Source organism: Drosophila elegans, unplaced genomic scaffold (genome assembly GCF_018152505.1).
Source record: "Drosophila elegans isolate 14027-0461.03 unplaced genomic scaffold, ASM1815250v1 contig_149, whole genome shotgun sequence".
In the NCBI taxonomy this organism is placed as follows: domain Eukaryota; kingdom Metazoa; phylum Arthropoda; class Insecta; order Diptera; family Drosophilidae; genus Drosophila; species Drosophila elegans.
Genome location: NW_024545513.1, coordinates 16,898,312 through 16,917,125, shown reverse-complemented (window position 1 = coordinate 16,917,125; position 18,814 = coordinate 16,898,312). Strand labels below are relative to the sequence as shown.

The 18,814-nt window shown below is 39.0% G+C and overlaps 4 protein-coding genes across 4 annotated transcripts; 3 read left to right on the top strand and 1 right to left on the bottom strand.

The window, feature by feature from the left end:
* The first annotated feature begins 744 nt into the window (after positions 1-744).
* LOC108137618 (NK1 transcription factor-related protein 1) lies at positions 745-6,680 on the top strand. The gene is made up of 3 exons (XM_017259392.2): positions 745-970; positions 5,251-5,830; positions 6,211-6,680. Exons 1-3 carry the CDS (start codon positions 898-900, stop codon positions 6,461-6,463), a joined length of 906 nt encoding a protein of 301 aa, XP_017114881.1. The 5' UTR covers positions 745-897; the 3' UTR covers positions 6,464-6,680.
* A 3,295-nt stretch (positions 6,681-9,975) lies between these two features.
* LOC108137764 lies at positions 9,976-15,204 on the top strand. The gene is made up of 4 exons (XM_017259667.2): positions 9,976-9,990; positions 13,373-13,520; positions 13,564-13,755; positions 14,242-15,204. The coding sequence occupies exons 1-4, from the start codon at positions 9,983-9,985 to the stop codon at positions 14,836-14,838; spliced, it is 945 nt and encodes a 314-aa protein (XP_017115156.1). The 5' UTR covers positions 9,976-9,982; the 3' UTR covers positions 14,839-15,204.
* A 65-nt stretch (positions 15,205-15,269) lies between these two features.
* On the bottom strand, positions 15,270-16,562 carry LOC108137765. The gene is made up of 2 exons (XM_017259668.2): positions 16,420-16,562; positions 15,270-16,355 (listed from the first exon to the last, which is right to left on the bottom strand). The coding sequence occupies exons 1-2, from the start codon at positions 16,446-16,448 to the stop codon at positions 15,494-15,496; spliced, it is 891 nt and encodes a 296-aa protein (XP_017115157.1). The 5' UTR covers positions 16,449-16,562; the 3' UTR covers positions 15,270-15,493.
* A 376-nt stretch (positions 16,563-16,938) lies between these two features.
* LOC108137768 (putative glutathione-specific gamma-glutamylcyclotransferase 2) lies at positions 16,939-18,223 on the top strand. Its single transcript, XM_017259670.2, has one exon. It carries the CDS (start codon positions 17,018-17,020, stop codon positions 17,960-17,962), a length of 945 nt encoding a protein of 314 aa, XP_017115159.1. The 5' UTR covers positions 16,939-17,017; the 3' UTR covers positions 17,963-18,223.
* Positions 18,224-18,814: the final 591 nt, after the last annotated feature.

The following is an 18,814-nucleotide window of genomic DNA, read 5'->3' as shown; positions in this document are numbered from 1 at the left end:
GCGACTATCAGAGGTTTTGAACGACTGGCGGAGTAACGAAAGCTTTAAGGGTTGCTTTTCATTTAGTAGGACATTTGGGGTGGAATGCAAAAAATAAACCAATGACAGCCAATGGCGAGGCGGCAGCCCTGTGCCAAGAGGGAGACAAATAGATGATGCTCCCTGCTCTCCTGGCGACTGACGGTAAACAAAATGGCTAACGGGACAGCGGAAGTCTGTGTGCAAGTGGGATGGCATGATGGTGCTACGTCTAAGGCAACTGATTAAATAACGGTTAAATGGCAGCGGCCATTGCGAAAGTTTCCTTTTTGTAGCAACATTTTTTTGCATTTTTCCTCTGCCGACGTCGACGTGGGCGCTAAACTGTCCCGTTTACAGCAACAAATCCGCGTAATTCACTTGCCTTTCTCCATGCGTGTGTGTGTGTGTTTGTGTTAGTGTGTGTGCGTGTGTGTATGTTCGTGTGAGGGGGTGAATCCTGGCGATGTTCGCTAAAAGGATTAATAAACGTTCGGCGTTTCGCATTTCAGTTGTTCATTTGACTCGGCGCTTAGCGGTTCAGTTACAGTTACTTCTGCCGTTTATATAAATCTGTGTGTGTGTGTGCTTCGTCCTGGAAAATTTGATTACGAGCCGAAGAAGATAATCACTGAATTTGCCCACCACTGCCGACGGAAAATATTATAAGCATAAAAACGAAAAACCATTTAAATTAACTAAAAATAAAAAAAAAAAAAAACAATTCATACAACAAAATAAACACAAGGACTTACTGATTTTTGTTTTTGTTAAAAAGAGTGTCAAGTGCAACATGTTTAAAATGGAGCAGCTGCCGAAAAATCTGGACTAAAATAGTTTGCTATTTATATTAAAGCAAAGTAAAGCAAATCCATTAAAATGCAGAGTTCGAAATCTTTTTTAATACGTGATCTTCTTGGCGATTTGATCAATCGACGACAAACGGACTCAGGTAAGTTTCAGGACATATTTCTAAATAGTGAAAAAGAAAATATTTGACGATATGTACTCATTTAAAAAAATTAAGTATTCGTTTTAACTTTAATTCCAAAAAAGTTATTTAGTATCCAGCATCACTGAAATGAGTAAATCAGATCCTTCTAAAATCATTTTGAATATAACACCTCTTGAGAGGTTTGGAAATATTTAAATTGAATAAAACAAAAAAAAAGTAATTAAATTTTAATGTTTTCCTAAACTTAATGACGTTGCCGATTTGTTTGTAAAATAAAAGCAGTCATGCCTTCACATACAATTTTAGCTATTATAAATTAAATGATTAAAGATTTGGATAATTTTTAGAACCAACACACAAGTATATCGGAATTCTCAGTTATATTATGGAATAAAAATCTGGATATTAAAAACCGAACCAAATTGATGCCTAACATTTTACGAAAAATAAAATAAAAAAAAATAAAATAAAGTGTTAATCATTAAGAAAATAATAAAGGCCAACAATATTGCTTTTTTAAATCTGTACTCGTTAATTTAGAAAAAGTTTCACTCTCATTGGTAAAATATTGAAATGGATCCGACATGCCAACAAACATAATCTAACCTTCCGTATATACTAAACGGCTTTGTTGGCCAATTAGCTTGCTCTTTGTTTTTCACTCCCCTTCTTTGATGTTTATTGTTGGGTGTCGGTGGTTTTTCGGCTAAAACCGCTGACAAATTGCCATGTTCACTCTCGACATCTCCCGCCCCCAATTCTCCCACCCCTTTTTTTGTGGCAGCCTGTGGCATTTAAATCTCACACTTCGCTCAATTATCGCCAACAAAACTTTTAGCAGAGCAAGGGAGAGGGAAGAGGGAGCGAATGAGATGGGCAGAGTTGAAACAACAAAAACAAGCGCTTTGGGCAGTAATTTAATTGTGCACTGCTTGCTTGCAGAAAAGAAAAGCAGTTCGCTTTAGCTTAAACCATGCCTTATGACAAACATATTACATTAATATTTGTTTGTTTTTTTTTTTTTAATTTTTTACTTATATAAAATGGTATAAAAAATTAAATAATTAATTTAGGGATTTAGAATTTAGAACTTTACATTCTTTTGAACATATGCAAAATATTATTAATTTTTTTTTAGCTTTTCAAATACCAAAGCTTAAGTTAAATAAATGTTTTCTGTGTGGGCTGCAGTTAATATTATTTTTGTTGCTTTTGACACAGCTTTGTTCGTAACCTGCGCTCAAGCAATTTGTCACGTACGAACACTTTAATTGTTTTTAGCCAGGGGAGCAGAAACCGAAAGGGAAAACATCTGGGGGATGGAAATGGGACTGAGATTCTAACTGAAAACCCAGCAATGACAAACGCTTTCGCACCCACGCACAAGTACACAGAAAACTCAAAGCTTCAACAAAATAATTTTAATTCAACTTGGATTGCCAAAAAAAACAAAGTATAAAGAAACAAAAGTATTTAAGTAATATGGAAACGACTGATATTAAATTAAAACTTAATATTTCTAAAATTCAAAACGTAACAATTTTAGAATGTCTTAAGACATTGCTTTTGAAAGGTTTAACTGTTATATATTGCATATACAGGATATATCTTTATATTGAAAATGTTGCATAGTTAACTTACAACTTTTCAAAATAAATAGAAAGAAATGCTAATTTAGCAAAAAATTTCAAAACCCAGAATTATTTTATTTAGCTCATTGTGTAAATAACTTGTTGCCGAGTGTACCGCCTCAGGTGCCCGCTTACTTATGCTTTGTTTTTGGTTTGGGCCAACTGCATGAGTTGGTCATGTGTTCTCTTCTAATTATGCATGACATTAAATAAAGTTTAGCTCAACAATTACAACTATTTAGAGCCTAATTGCTGTCAGTTAGACGAAGAAAGTGAAACTTTTACTGCAAGTGTTTTCCGAGCTTTGATTTTTCCTTGAACTCAATGGGAGAGATCACAGATAATAAATAGTGAACATGGTTTTATGGAATTATTTGTTTGAGAAAAACTTTTAAATCGCCTTTTTAATAATGTATTTTTTAAATTAAAATTGGTACCTTGAGCCACTAAGACATTAATTAACTATTTTCAATTTTCTAGAAACCATTTCCGCTTTTTAAATACATTTTTTCTGAAATCAAAAAAATGGTTCACAAAATTGTTATTTCTTTATTTTCAATTTTTGTTTTATTGAACAATATTCAGTTGATTATTTACAAATTAAAGATTAAAATTATGTAAGAAGTATAATTGCGTACAACTATATATTTTTTATTTTATATAAGAAAAGTTGCTTTTGTCAAAAAGTTTTCAGAATTTTAGGATGAGTCCTATTTTAAGTGTAAATTTCTGGGACTAACATATGTACATATGCCATCCCTAATCCAGCCTAAATTGCCGGCACATGCGAGTATATATCTCGCGAATCCTTCACCGATTTTTCCGTCTATCTCTACGTTCTTTCTTTTTATATGTGTCTCACAGTTCAAGTGCCTATTAAATGGCAATTGTGCCGCAAATTGATACGACGTGACTTTTCGAGGAAAAAGTAAGAACTCACTCGAGACGCTCCCCGGGATATCCACACACACACACACACACACACACACACGCGTAATTGAATAACCTTTCATATATCCACACCATCTACCCTTACGTCCTGTCTGCGCAAATCGCTATAAATAGAATCAGAAGTCAAAACCCATTTGGGGTTAAATTACACAAATATAAAAATTATTTCCGCCCGCCAACTGAACTCGAAAAGTGGGCGGAAAGTATGAAGCAAAAAAAAAAAAAAAAGAATCCTTGCTGAGCGGACACACGTGAGCGCCTGCGGCGGACGCTCAGGTTCGGAGAATCGTAAATCGAGATGATGCTCTGCCCAAGACTTGAGTATTTTCCACTGAAAAAAAATCCTTATTCAAATATGTTAAGGCTATACAAAAAAAAATTGTTCTTGTTATGCATATTTGAACTGCAATTTTTCACATACAAATTCGTTGGTTTTGAATTTTGATGTTATAAAAATAACTTTTGTATTGAAATTATAATAAATATAAATTAATTTATTTTAAAATTAAAAAGATCCTATTAGAAATGGCAGCAACCCTTTGTAGTGCAATTTTAAAGATCTTTTAAATATTTTAATGATATTTAAATCTCCCTAACTTTTTAACTTAACATTTGTCTAAAGAATAAACTGACAAGAAAATCAATTAAAACATATCAATTACATTTTGTTTAACTTAGAAGAAAAGTTTGACAAAAGAATTTACCATTTATGATGTGTTATACATAATGGAGAGTACAAAACGATGAAAAACGATCTTATATTTAAATTTCGCTGAGTGCAATATGAGGCAGACGATGTAAATTCCAATAGGAAACAATTGAGAGCTCGACGACACGTGAATTTAATCAGGCAGCCCGCAGCGTCCGATTGGAAGTCCGAATTGGGCTTGGATTTGCATTTCCATTTCCATTTGCGAAGGACGGGGTCCTGGAATGGGAACAGGATATGTGGGGCGGATATAAATAACACGTTGATTGCTGCAAATTGCAACTCATCCGATTCGCCGCCCTGTCATCTTAATGGACCAACGCCCACTTGGTTCGCCCATTCGATTTTATTCGATGCGTTGTCTATTGCCACATCCGTGTGGTGCGGTAATGAGTTTCCCGGGTCACTCCTCGACCGGAAGTGGCTGCACGCGTTCCAGAAGAGGAAGAAGAGGATGCAGTAACAGGACGAACGGGTCGAAACACGACGCATTAACGACGCCACGCTGCACCTAAAAGCAGGCAACAGTGTCTTAATGCTAGTGTCTTTATTTCACCACCCACTTGACATTACTCTTCACTCTATTAAAATCCCCAAAAGTGGTCAATCAATGGCATTGAATCTCTTAAAATGTATTTGTATATATTCTCATTTTTAAAAGCTTTTTCCACCCTTCTCGTCTGTATTCCCCTTATCATTCAAAGAACTTGAGAAGTTGTTCTTGTGTAGAAAGCAGTTAATGATGTTTTTGCTTACTAACAATATATATACTGCAGAAAAAAAGACACATATTTCAAAAATAACATATTTCAATTTGTATTATTTGTGCCATAACTGTATTCAGCATGAGATATACCTTTTAATATCAAAATGTAAAATGAAAATTAATAACAATTTATATAGATCGATAAACAAACAAAATAAACAAAATTTGAATTTTATGATCAGCTTTTACTGTATTCTTTAAATTTGTTTTTCAAATTTAGAACTTGATCTATCCAATGATGAGTCGGATATAGACATCGAGGATCGATCCACGCCGGATTCGACGGCACCTGGTTGCCAGCAGGATTTGCTGCTGCCGCACCACCATCGCAGATTCACCCACCACGATGACTCCAGTGTGGAGTCTTGTTTATCGGCCGCACGGGGCCCAGAATCCGGATCCGGTTCGGGAGGAGGAAGGGGAGGAGGAGGCGGTGGCGGTGGAGGCGGTGGAGTCGGTGGAGGAGTCCCCAGCGGACTGACAGCAGCAGCGGCGGCGGCGGCGGGTGTGGCCGCTGGTCTCTTGGCAGCGGCAGCCAGTGGCGGGGATCCCAATGGCGGCAGTGGACCGGGATCGGGCGGCGCACCAGGCAGCGGTGGATATGCGGAGCACAAACTGCAGATGAGCAAGAGCGGCCGGAAGCCGAGACGCCGCCGCACCGCCTTCACCCACGCCCAGCTCGCCTACCTGGAGCGCAAGTTCCGCTGCCAGAAATACCTGAGCGTGGCCGATCGCAGCGATGTGGCCGAAACGCTCAATCTGTCCGAGACGCAGGTCAAGACCTGGTACCAGAACCGAAGGTGAGTCCCGATCGGAAACCTCTTATGGCAGAAATGAATATCAACCTAAGCAACCATTAGCCAAATAACGCTTTTAATAATTTAATTACAAAAATTAATAGTAATATTGTCTGCTTTACAAATTTTTGAACAATAATATAAGTCATAAGTCTTAATCCGCCCGAAGCCAACAAATAGTAACAAGTAAGGAAGCAAACTTTTCGGCCAGCCGAAGTTTATCACTTATACGCAATGTTGACTGTTGAAGTTTAAAGGCCTTTTAAAACCGTTGAACTTTGTTTGTGTTTTTTTTTTATAAAATATGGTTTCAATTAAGCAATGATCGATCGTATCAATATGGAAACGTAAACTAACCGAACAATTTGCTTTTTATTTGGCAGGACCAAGTGGAAGCGACAGAACCAACTGCGCCTGGAGCAGCTGCGTCATCAGGCGACCATGGAAAAGGACTTTGTGGTGCAAGACGGCGGCGGAGCGGGCGGATTGGGCTGCTGTCCCAGCGGATTGAGCAGTTCGTTTAGTGCTGCTGCTGCTGCAGCGGCGGCTGCCAGCAATCCGTGCAATTTTCTCACTTCCGCAGCGGCGGCAGCCATTTTCCGGAACGTCGGCTATGTTCACGGATGTCCAATGTAGGAGCCACGCCCACTCCCCCTCCCAGTTGCCTATGTACATACATAATACGTATAAATAAAACCGTTCTTGTGCAATAACCGATCGGGATGATATATTGAAATAGCAGCGATGAGCTCATATTTACCAAACGTACCCGATTATATTAATATACGTACTTAACTATATAATCATAAACTAAGCTTAGTCGAATTAATTGTAATATACAACAACCAAAATTTTTTTTTTCGTCGCACTCTGTGGAGAAATATTTTTTTTTTTGCCAGAATAAACATTTAATTGCACGCTAAATTTTTACTTGGGTGGGGGCTTAATACAATCAGAATTTAGTAAATATTCCGATCGATTTATCGGTTTTATTTGCTTATCGATAAATGTTTTTAATTCAAAAGTACACGTAATCGTCTTGCTATAAAGTAATTTCTGTTAAATTACTCTGAAAAGACACTATTGATTAAATCCTCATTTGGAACATAAAACTTATAAGTTCTGTTTAATTTACCGTTTAATAAAATTAAACTTATCGGTCAGTCTAAGAAATCGATGAGTGGATGTTCAACATATCCATATGGTATTTAGAAATGCACAAAGGAATGTACATATGAACATAACGCACCGTAACGGTTAAATGCCGCTCGCCCATCTGCAATCGCTGAGCTGTGAGTCATGCTTGAAAATCAACTTGAGCGAATCGCACAAAACGTTATCAATTTGTCGCTATATAGCAAATAACCCGCGACATATGCCCACCCACCGGCAGGATATCTCCTCTATGTGTATATATGTATGTAGACCCCCACTCGATCTCGATTCATACATATTATTTGCATGGGGCTAAAAGAGAAAGAGGCATAGAGAGAGACAGAAAGAGAAAGATAGAGAAAGATAGAGCAAGGATAAGGATAGAGCAGCCAACCGGAAAACAAGCAACAACTTTGCCTGCAATTATAACGGGCCAACGGAGCGCAGAGCGCGCATGAGCGGGGGCGTGCGCCAAAAAGGGATGGCAACAGTGCGTCGGGGCAGCAGAGGCGGCCACTGAGGACACGGCAACGTCATATACAGTCAACATTCCCTAGCTTAAACTTAAAACAAACATGCAATGAACGATTTAGTTGGGATACTGTAATATTCAAAAATCAACATTTTAAAGATTAAATAATAAATATTTAACAATCGAAAATCCACAAGCTAAAATCAACAGTCAACCATCATTAACTAACTAACAATTGGAAACAATTCACAAGCGACAATCAACCATTCATCCTATATCAACATGAAACTGTGTATCTTACAATTTTTAAAATTTTGATCACCCTACGAGTTTATGACTGACAGAGGTATTTAGACAGTCAACAAATGAGTTGACAGAAAGTTCCAAGTTTTGTTGTGCAAATATAGACTTGTATATATTATGGTTGCCAGCGCAAGTTATCGTAATTCACCTTACAGAGGTCCATCTGTAGTTACAGTTATATTTTCATGCCCATTTAGCTCGCTACACAAAAAGGAGGAGGAATGTTTAGCCACAAATTGAATCTGCGGTGAGTGAGTTAACGAGCGATAGAGCGAGAGAGGGCCAGGGGCCAGAGGGAGAGGGATAGACCGTGAAGGATATAGAAGGACATAGGGGCAGACGAGCAGAGGGGGGAAATCTGGCGGGCAGAGTAGTTTTCGAGTGGTGTAGAGCGGCACAGAACGCTAATTAAAAAGACACTTGAAGGGATCCGCCGGAAACAAACGGAGAAGCCAAAGAAGAGCGGGCAAAAATACAGAAAAATGGCAGAATAGAAAATGGAAATGCAAAAGCAAATGGAAATGGAAATGGAAAGAGAAATGGAAAGGGAAAGGGATGGCGAATAAAGCGAGTAAGCGCTGCCATGAAATTGTCTATGAAATGTGAATGTAATTTAATGAATAAAATGCAGCTAACCCCCATCATTCAGACGGAGCAGCCACTTGCAGCAGATAGATTCACATTTTCTGGCTCTTTCACATCTTTTCGCAAATTCTCACATTCATGCGGTTCATTTGCGCAGCCATTGAGTTCTGAATTGCATTTTTAATTGGTACATTTTACGCAGCCATCCTTTGTGCACAAAGGCTCCTCTTTCACCGCCTCGTTTCCTTTGAGCTGGCCAACCACTTTGATTTGTATTTATTTAATGAGTTATTAATTGCATTAAGCTCTCGGCATTTGCCAACTTTGCACAACATTGGAAAAGCGAAGTACTTGCGCAGAAAGAAGGGAAAGTTAGTGCTTGGCTTTTGCGTGCATCCAGGCTGAAAAATATAAAACTAGTTGGCATTATTTGCTGCTCTAAAAAACAACAAGCGAAAGTCATATGTATGTCGGAAATTGCAATGCAAAAAAATGTATTATACTTTTCAGCGCCAATTTACTTAATGCTCAAAACCATTTCAACATTAAACGCAAGGTAAAGTTTGTTTGTTTCACAAATTAAAGGACATCAAAATAGCTTTCGTACTTAAAATAAGAATAGTTATGTATCTTTGTTTAAAAAATCTCTACATAAATAAAATCATTTAAGTATTCTTAGGACTAAATGGAATATATGAAAGAACTTTTCCATACTTAAAATGGAATTTAAAATATACATTTCTTAATTTATTTTAAGCTATAATTAAACATCCATGTACCTATGATACTAGGTAGATGTACTCTTAAAAACATTCTCAACATTAAAAAATGGAAATGAGAAGCCTAACCCTGTTTAAATTTCATCTTAAGATCTGCAAAAATTCGACTAGATTATTTTTGGACGCATAAGATATTTTTGAAATGATGAAGATGCGTCAGTAAGCACTTGACTTTAGCTATATGTATATAGGGGAGGAACTGAAAGTTACTCCATCGCATTATATCCCAATTTCGATTTAAATTTGTGCCCGCTGTGGCCCGACCGGAGGGCAGGAATAAAAAAAGGGAGTGAAATCCGGGCAACCGCAGCAGCAACTCGACATAATGATTGTGATGAGGGGCGATTATGTCATCGTGGATGGGCAGGACACAGAGGACTCGACACACTTGACTTCCGGTTGAGGGGAAGGGGCGAGCACCACGAAGGACGAAACGGCTCGGAGATGTTTGCCATATTGTGTGAAAATTTGTGGGTAATACTGCTACAGCTACTGCTACTGCTACAGCTACTGCTACTGCTATTGCTACACCCATTGGTGGTGGTTCCTGCTTCCAGTTTCATTTTGTGATTAAAATGTTTGTCATTATCCGGTTGGAAAATTGTCACAAATTGTGTTTGTGCCTCGGGCCGTGCCACACTTGTTTATTCGTCCTTATCCACATCGCTATCTGGCATCTTTATCCCTAATTGCCGCATTGTGCCCCATTGTGTCCCATTGTGTGGCCATCGAACATGCGATGGGATCGTTCACTGTTTCGAACTCAAGCCGGGCCAAACAGGTTGGGTCTTGGACAAAAGTCCACGGGAAAGTTTGGGCCTGGATCCGCCGATCAGTTGCTATCTGTTGGACAAGCGAACAATGAATCAGTGAGTGCAATAAAATAAGTGTCATATTAAATAAATGTATACTTACTGTCATAAACTAAGATATTCACCAATACCTTATCATTTTTTTAGCTTATTTTAATAATTTGGATAATGTAACAAACAAAACGAAGTCGAAAGCTTTGTTTGCCAAACTAAAAATTTTATATGCTTGCACTTATAAAACAGCACAGAACCTTACTTGACTAAAAATCTTATAAAGACAGTTATATAATATAATGATGTTCATTATGAAAGATATTCTTTAAAGTAGCAAGTTTTGTTTTTGTGAAAAAAGACCTCCCAATCTATTATATACCCGTTATAGTTTCCCGACTAGAAGCCACCCAGTTAATTTATCAAGTTAAAAAAAAAAAATTTTAAAGAATGAAATTTATAAGAAATAATACTCGAAATTTGAACTGAAACTGAAACTTTAAAAATAACTTAAACTAAATGAAGTTTAAAACGTAATTCTTAAATATTAAACCAAAACTATATCTCGAAAAACAAAAATGATACTTTATAGGGTCGGTCCTTCACAGCGTTGCAAACTTCTGACTGAAATTATAATACCATCTGCAAGGGAATTAAAATTTATTTTTCAAATTGACTAGGAATAGAAAGTATAGGTAGCTAGCTTATGGCTATATATCTTGTGTTGGCCCAGTTACAACGAAAACACTCTTCAAAATGTGTTTATTTTTAAAAATTTCCAACAATCTAACAAAACACTTTTAAAAAGTCAGTTTTAAATAGTTTTTCGAAATCGTATCTGTTTAAAAAAATATAAATTAGAAATATTTGAAATTCTATCGTGCTCACATTTTTTAAAAGACAAATGATTACTAGAAGTTCTCTTAAAATCAACACAATTATCTCATATACTTATCATAAACTTCTTCAATTTCCCAGTCTAGACCCAAAAATGTATGATATCAAATGATTATTTGAAATTCCCTTAAAATCAACTCAATCATCTCATATTCTTATCAACAACTTCTTGAATTTCCCAGACTCGTCATAACTTGTGGGTGGATGGGGCCTGATTTCACTTGCACTCTGGCTATCATTTGCATACCTCATATTCGGCGTTTGTGTAAACATCAACTTCATTAGCAAACAAAAAGTAAACCGCCTATAGGAGATGATTGGGGGGTGATGGTGGTGGTAGATCCCAAATCCGAGCCCAATTCTGAAACCCAAAACCCGATTCCCTTTCAAAACTGCACAAATCAGCGCATAATGACAAGAAAATCTGTTGGCTTTTGTCAGGCCCTGCGGCCTCAAAGGCCGAAAAAAATGGAAAATAAGTGAATGAAGGGAGGGGGTGGGTTTGGAAAGTGTTGAGCAATGAAATGTGGGGTGGGCTTTGTGTACATATTCATGTCAACAATTTGCCTTAAATTAGGCGTAAAATGCACAGATTGGTTACAAACACCGCACACAAGCGTCTCATCAGGTCGGTCCCACCCCAAAAATTAAAGGGTAGCTGCCCGCCGCCACTTGTCAACATCATAATGTTCTTGATTATTATCACCGTCTTTCGAAGTGAACCCGATATGATTGTTAGTATTTATTACCACAGTTATTCTTCCATATAACGATAGGTTAGGAAGTGTACAATTAATATGAATGCATATATTTGCTTGTCACAATTTCCAGATTACAGTAAAATATATTTTAAACGCTAGATGAAACATAGTACATTCTTAAATTTAATACATTTTTTGCAAATTTAATAATTTAATTTAATAATTTTTTTTAGAAGTTTCAAAATTTAATTTTTTTTAGAACTAGCTAATTCGAAATCTAATGGACAACTGTCGGAAAGATAATGTTATTTAGCGATGTTCGACTGTAATTGGGCTGGACCTCGTTTTCCCTTCATCTGGCTGAGCAACCCTCGCTAATTAAGCGCTTTTATCGCGGCTAATTGAAGTGCCAAAGGGGAATTTGGGATTTTGCACTTGTCGCCGCAGATTTGTGGGCTAATTCCGAACGGATCAGATGGTTATCGATAACCGCAGCTTATGTATTTGCATAAGTGGCTTAGTAAGGCATTGAAAAACTTACCGACATACAATTTTTTTAACAACCGGATAGAACATCTTTTTTTTTTTTTAGCTAACTTGAGGTTATGTTGGCCAACAGTTATAGCCACACTGCATCTAGAAAGAGAGGTTATTTTGGCCACCTCTTGCCATTGCGCTATTATAAATGAAAAATGTACATATGTATGTATATATGCATAATTAAAAGCAAAAAGAAAATCAGAACAGGCAACAAAGGGAACAGCAACATGCACAGTATCTTGACTGAAAAAGTTGTTAATCTTTTCATGCCAACGCATAATTAAAATGTGAATATGGAAATTTCAATGGGAATCTGTGCAAAATATGGCCAAAAAAAAAAAAAATAAATAGGGAGCAAAAAAAGAGTCGATAAAAAGGCCAAAGGAAAGAAAGGAAAGCTAAAGCTAAACCCAAGCAAAAGAGAAGGAGACACGCACACAAAGTTGACAGCAACTTAACGGTTTGCTGCTGTTATGACCATCTCGCTTCCACCTTTTGCGCTTTTTACCGCCCGTTCTTTTGTGTGTGTGTGTGTGTGTGTGTGTGTGTACAAGTAATTGCGAAATATGAATGCATAATGAGCAGATATTTCCCCAAGTACGCAAGGAACTTCAAGCGGCAGTGGGCGTGGCAGGCGGAAAAGGAGGAAAAACAGGCGGAAACGGAGGCCAGGTGACTTTTATGCTAAAATGCGCACATCGCGCGTGCATTTGCATTTTGCCAGCCTTTTCGAAAACAGCGCAAGGACAAGCACAAATACACACAAAGAAATGCAAGCAGGCACACACACACACAAAAAACTACAGTAAGGATCCATTAAAAATTGCAAATAAATTGCAATAAATATATAATTTAAAAGATTCATTAAAGAGATACAAGTCTTCGCTAAAATATCAGTTTTTTTATTAACACAAATATTAGTCCAATAATGAAATGTCATACACCTTTTAACTCGTTATACAATTTCAAACCGATTGACATTCAAACCAGAATATTTTTATGTTTAACACATTTTTGAAAAATATAAGCCCTTAAAAAATAAATTAAAAAAAGTGGTGGGCATGGTTAGAAAATGTCATAGCTGCACTAAACAGTTATTTAACTTTTAAGTTTTTTTCTTGGGTCCACTGTATTTGTCTTGTTCTGCTGGGAGCCAAGTGCGGTTGCAAACATGTCAAAATGTTGGGGAGCTCATTAAAATAGCGTTGGCCATTTGCACACATCTTTCAGTCACTAATTTGCAGGCGATGGGAAGGGGAATCCTTGAAGGCGTCTTCTTCCTGCCCCCTAAGTTATACTCCCCTTTCTAGTTTGTGCTCGGAACAGTTGGAGGAATCGTCCGCGAGTCCTATTGTGCGACCCCAGGGATTCAGTTTGGAGGAACTGCGTCAGACCTTGGGCCACTCTGTCATTCGCGATCAATGCTATTTTATCTATGGAACCAACAACGTTCTGGAGGTGAGATATATTTAAGAATTTTTGGCATTCCATTTTCCCTCAGATTATTGCAGGATTCAATGAGCTGCTAAACCAGGAAGCTATCGAATTCGGAGCTGAGCAATTGGCATCGGTTTATGTGACCGGAATGATGGTATATTTACTCCATCACGAGGATATGGCAGGTACCCTGGTCAAGAGGACACTCTTCCTGCAAAGCTGCTTCGATTACCTAGCCTGCGCCGAGGAAACACATGTAGGTTCCCAATATAACTTTAAAAACTTTAAAAACAAAGCAATTTTCCAAAAAATTTAAATTTTAAAAAATAAAACATTTGGAAACCATTAAAACCAAAATTTAATAAAAAATAATTAAAATACTAAAATGTAAAAGAAAAATAATTACTTTCTGGTTTATTATAACTATCAATTAATTTTCTATTAAAATAAATAAAATGGGTTTTAATATGCTCAAAAACTTTCTTAAAGTACTGAAAACGAGAATGATGAAAATGGCAGTGGCAACGGTGAATAACTATTGAATAAAGTTCTTTAATATTTTAAACGTACATCCGGAAAAATTAAATTATTTTAAAGAAGTAAGACAAAAAGACATTAAGTTGGAAGAACAAAAAAAAAATGTTTTTCTTATAGAAATTTCAAAATATTCCATCTGAAATAAATTTAATTGAGAATTAAGAGCTTTTCTAATCATATTTTCCTCTGTATGCCATCGTAACAGATCCATCAGATATGCGTGCATATGTTGGACCTTCTGGATGCCAACAATTCGGGCACAATGCTCAACGTAATCCATGGCTGCCGAGTGGCCAGTCCGTTGAGCACGATGGCCCGCGTGATTGGAAACTGTCTGCTCTGGGCCATGTTGGATCGCCTCTCGAACTTGGGCCTGGACTCGCACCGGTTGCGTGCATCTGGGACGCTGCTCCTCGTGGCCGCGGTAGTGAATCCTCGGATTTATCTGCAATCTTATATGCATGCCCTGCATCTGGTGGTTCGTTTGGTGTCCAGCCTTCTGGTTGTCGGACCACTGGGTGGCCACAGCCAGCAGTTTTGCCAGGAGACCGGTGTGCCGGAAGAATTGATGCAATTCTCCAAGGAGGACGCAGCCATTTTGGTTCGCTGGCTAATCGTCATCGTTGAGGAAATGCGTCCCCAAATGGTTGAGAGTGAGGATTTGGGACACCTGGGCGAGCGACTCGTGCTTCTGGAGGCCGTTTGCGAGCTAATGCAGCTTCTGCATGGTCACTTGGTTAAATGTCACCAAGAAATAAACGCTCTACTCTCGACATGGCAGAGCAACAGGAATGAAAATTGACCATACAAATAAATCCACGTTGTTCTCACAATAGTAAACAATTTCCATTAATACGTTAACGTTTGCCGAAGTGGAATTGTTGAAAAAAAATCGAAATAAAACTTAATTGCAATTTAAATTGATCTGCTTATTTTTTCACTTGTCGATTTATACGGTTTTTTTTTATCATTTTTATCAAAGAGCTCTGCTGTAACTGTAATATACAATTAGTAAGCGGACAAAGTAGTTTAATACAAATTAAGTTAACAATACTAGTACAAGATATTTATTGAATTGCTTTAATTTTTGCACTTGTAAAATAAAATTCACAGTTCTTGGCCGACCTTTTCTCATATTATTTCATGAAATAAAATGTCCTAAGATTTTGCCTTATGAAGTTGGGAAATATCGTATTACTTTTTAGTTTCCCCCTTATAGAAAACACATGTAGCTTGCTTTTAGACTAAGCATTCAGTGATTTAATTTATAATGTGAATAAGCTATAGCATTTGATTTGGAGTTGTTGGAAAACTATTAAGTCACACAAGTGACAATATATATACTCTTCAAAGGCAAGCGGGTGATTTTAATATCTCATGTAAGCGTAGCATAGTTCAAAATGCTCTGGAATCAATCCGAGAATTACCCTAATCTAATTACATCTTTAGATGCCAGCTCACTCGTCCAATACGGAATCCAGCCACTGCTCCACTTCGTTTTTGCTGGCTGCCGAGGAAGGCGTGGCCGGTTGCACCATCGGCATGGGCATGGGCATTGTGATGGGTCCAATGCCGGAACCCATATCGAGTTGTGTATTGGTCATGGCCAGAAGCTCGTCGAGTTCATCGGGTTCAGCTGTTGCCGGTTTCTCCGCTGGTGGTGGAGCTGCCGCCTCCTGATTGGATTTAGCAGAAGCAGCTCGTGATTTGGAGCCACCATTGGAATCCTTTAGGATGCGCTGCTGGTAAACAGCCTCGGCACGCTCGGCGGCCTCCTCCTGGGCGACGATCTGCGCCCGGGTGAACATGCCAGCTGGATAATCCATTCGCTTGTAAAACGGAATCGTTTGCAGGCCTGCATTGAGGCGGGTTAGGTTCAGGGTGAAGTAACCACTGGCCGCCTTGGTGTGCAGCTTTGTTTGGCCCTCGGCCACGTTGGCCCACTCGCGTTCCGAACCGAAGGTGAAGTGACCGCCGCCGAGACTGGGAAACTGGGCCAACTGCTGGAAGTCACCTGCCCGCAATTGGGCGCGGGCATTCTCATCGATGGGCGCACCGTCCAGGCCCATATGCTCCACATCATCGGTGTCACTGGGCAGAGTGTCCAGCAGATCCCTGTTCCTTTGCGGCGTCAACAGGGAGCGACCCGATCCTCCGGATTGCCAGTTGCCACGCCTGGGAAACCTTGGCTCGTCGCTGGAATCCGCCACATCCACCATGCTGCGACGCGAGGTGGGCGGCGGAGATCCCGACGATGTGGTGGATCGTCCTTGATCCTTTTTGTGATGATGATTGTACTGCTTCATGTTCCTGCGCTTACTGCAAACGAAATACAGTTCGATTCGAATCGTCAAACAGTCGGTTGCTATTACGTTGCACTTACTCCTTGGATCGATCGTCCTTGCCAGACATTTTGCTGGGGGTCGTGTGGTTTCCTTTCCAGGGTGTTATTTCTCAAGTAATTCCAATTCAAAATCGGATTGTTTACGCCTTCGTTTGTTGTTGCTGTGGCAGCGCTGAAAGAGCGAGCGGGATGGAGATAGCGACAAACAGCTGTTCGCTTAACAGAACCCAGGGCTGTCAGCCTTTCTGTTGGTTCTGATAAAAAAAACAAGCAGTGCGAGACAGTTTAATGTTTATAAAACATACATTTTTATGTACATTTTATTACATGCTGTTTTCTACTTTCAAGGACTCAAGACTTGCATTTTCCAGAAAACTTATTATATTGTTTCAAAAAAAACACGAATATCGAACTTTATTATGAAAACATGACTGCATTGGAATAAAACTTTATTTAAATCATCAACCATTTTTTTATCTACATTTCGAAATACCGACCAAGCACTCTGGCAACCCTGTAAGCTCCTAACAGCTGACAGCGATAACTTTGAAGCTGTTTCTTACTTATCGATAAACTGCCAAGCTAAACTAATAATTTGTAATAATTATTTTATTTGGCAAACGGAGCGCCGTTGCTGATGTTGGGCTATCTACAGGGATTGAGAGGCGCCGGCTCGGGATCGGAGCAGATGCCCGGTGACATCTACAACGAACTCTTTGCGGATGTCCTTCTGGCGGCCAAGGGAAACGGATGTAAGACCAAGGAACAAGATAAATCCACGGGTTTCTCCATGCTGCGGAGCTTCGATGCCGAGGCCAGCAATCAATTGGAGCCGCCGGCGGCCACGGATGCGGATGTTTGGATCTTTGGCTACGGGTCCTTGGTGTGGAAGGCCGATTTCCCATACATAGACCGTCGGCGCGGCTTTGTTGGGGGCTACAAACGTCGTTTTTACCAGCACAGCATCGATCACCGCGGAATTCCCGAGCGTCCTGGCCGCGTGGTCACTCTGCTGCCGGGTGATTCCGGCCGGGACCGCGTCTACGGCGTTGCATATCGCATTGCGGCCAGTCAGAAGGGAGCCGTGCTCGATCATCTGGATTACCGGGAGAAGAATGGCTATGAGAGGTGCAGCCTGGAGTTTCATGGATACCCAACTACTGCCGCTGGCGGCGTAGAACCCATCCAGGTGATCATGTACGTCGCCACACAGGCGAACGACTCCTATGCCGGAGATGTGTGGCAAGTGCCCTGCATCGCCAAGCAAATCTTTTGCTCGGCTGGGCCCAGTGGCCCCAATCGCGAGTACCTGTTCAACCTGGCCGCCGCCATGGAGCAGCTTTTCCCCGGTGCCGTGGACGAGCACCTGGAGGAGCTAGTGGCCTGCGTGAGACGTCACATTGCCGAGGATGAGGACAACTTAATGCGGCACGCCGTGTTGCAGGAAATATCCGCAATTCTCCAAGAGGAGCAGCTGCCGGAGCAGGCTAAGCAGCTGGAGAAGCTTCTGGAGCGTTGCCAGCAGCCTGGCGGACGCGAGTGGTTGCTGCACGGGGCCCTGCAGTCCAGGAGTGAGTCGTGACCCCCACCGTTTCACTAGCATATGACTATTTATTGTAAATACCAACGTGTATGATGGTTTTTGAAGGTGCACCATTCCAAATAGACCAATTGTAATGACGTGTTACTCCTGAGTCCTGACCATTAGAAGTAATCACAATTGCAATTAAAAATCAACAAGCTTATGACAATGACTTTAAAAAATATGTAATAAAAAAAACCTAACAAGATATTCTTCGGAATGAATAAAACCACAAATGCGATTGGTTTTAAAACTACAAAACTGGCAATGTATTTTAAAACTGGGATTGATTATTAATTGATTAATTAATAGAAACTCGATAAAGTATTATATTACAGGTACTTAATATGTATTTTTATTTTATTTATTTTTTAATGATTCAGAATGATTTTCTTACATTTGTTGAAGAATAATCATATTAATACTTTAATAAAGTACTTAAAATATATATATATATATATTTAATTCTTGCCAATTTCATTATAAAAGGCACGTTCTTGCCAGGAAGATTCTAATAAATCTGACCTGATAATAATTAAAAAATCTAATCTTTAAATTTATAATTCAGGAACCACAATGGGTCAGATAACATTTAGAATAACAATTATTAGTGTAATGAATTCTCCTAATGGATCTGAGTATGTGAACGGACGTTTTTGTTTGATCTGATCTATTTCATTTACTTTTTAAAATTGCCAGTTGACAATGAGTAAAGAAAACAAATTTAATTCAAATTATAGTTGAAATCTTTTAAGCAATTTTTAAATATCCCATGGTTAAAATATGTAACAACCAGTATTCGAACTATTTTAATTTATCGGTCCTAGCTGCTTTGAAATCAACTTATGGGAA

What these genes read in the sequence shown, in the direction of transcription:
- LOC108137618 (XM_017259392.2), top strand. Translation starts at nt 898, where the DNA reads ATGCAGAGTTCGAAATCTTTTTTAATACGTGATCTTCTTGGCGATTTG. An exon ending in TCGACGACAAACGGACTCAG is followed by an intron (nt 971 to 5,250) that starts GTAAGTTTCAGG and finishes TTTCAAATTTAG; the next exon opens with AACTTGATCTATCCAATGAT. An exon ending in ACCTGGTACCAGAACCGAAG is followed by an intron (nt 5,831 to 6,210) that starts GTGAGTCCCGAT and finishes TTTATTTGGCAG; the next exon opens with GACCAAGTGGAAGCGACAGA.
- LOC108137764 (XM_017259667.2), top strand. An exon ending in GAACCAACAACGTTCTGGAG is followed by an intron (nt 13,521 to 13,563) that starts GTGAGATATATT and finishes ATTTTCCCTCAG; the next exon opens with ATTATTGCAGGATTCAATGA. An exon ending in CCTGCGCCGAGGAAACACAT is followed by an intron (nt 13,756 to 14,241) that starts GTAGGTTCCCAA and finishes CCATCGTAACAG; the next exon opens with ATCCATCAGATATGCGTGCA.
- LOC108137765 (XM_017259668.2), bottom strand. Translation starts at nt 16,448, where the DNA reads ATGTCTGGCAAGGACGATCGATCCAAGGA. An exon ending in AAGGACGATCGATCCAAGGA is followed by an intron (nt 16,356 to 16,419) that starts GTAAGTGCAACG and finishes TTTCGTTTGCAG; the next exon opens with TAAGCGCAGGAACATGAAGC.
- LOC108137768 (XM_017259670.2), top strand. Translation starts at nt 17,018, where the DNA reads ATGTTGGGCTATCTACAGGGATTGAGAGGCGCCGGCTCGGGATCGGAG.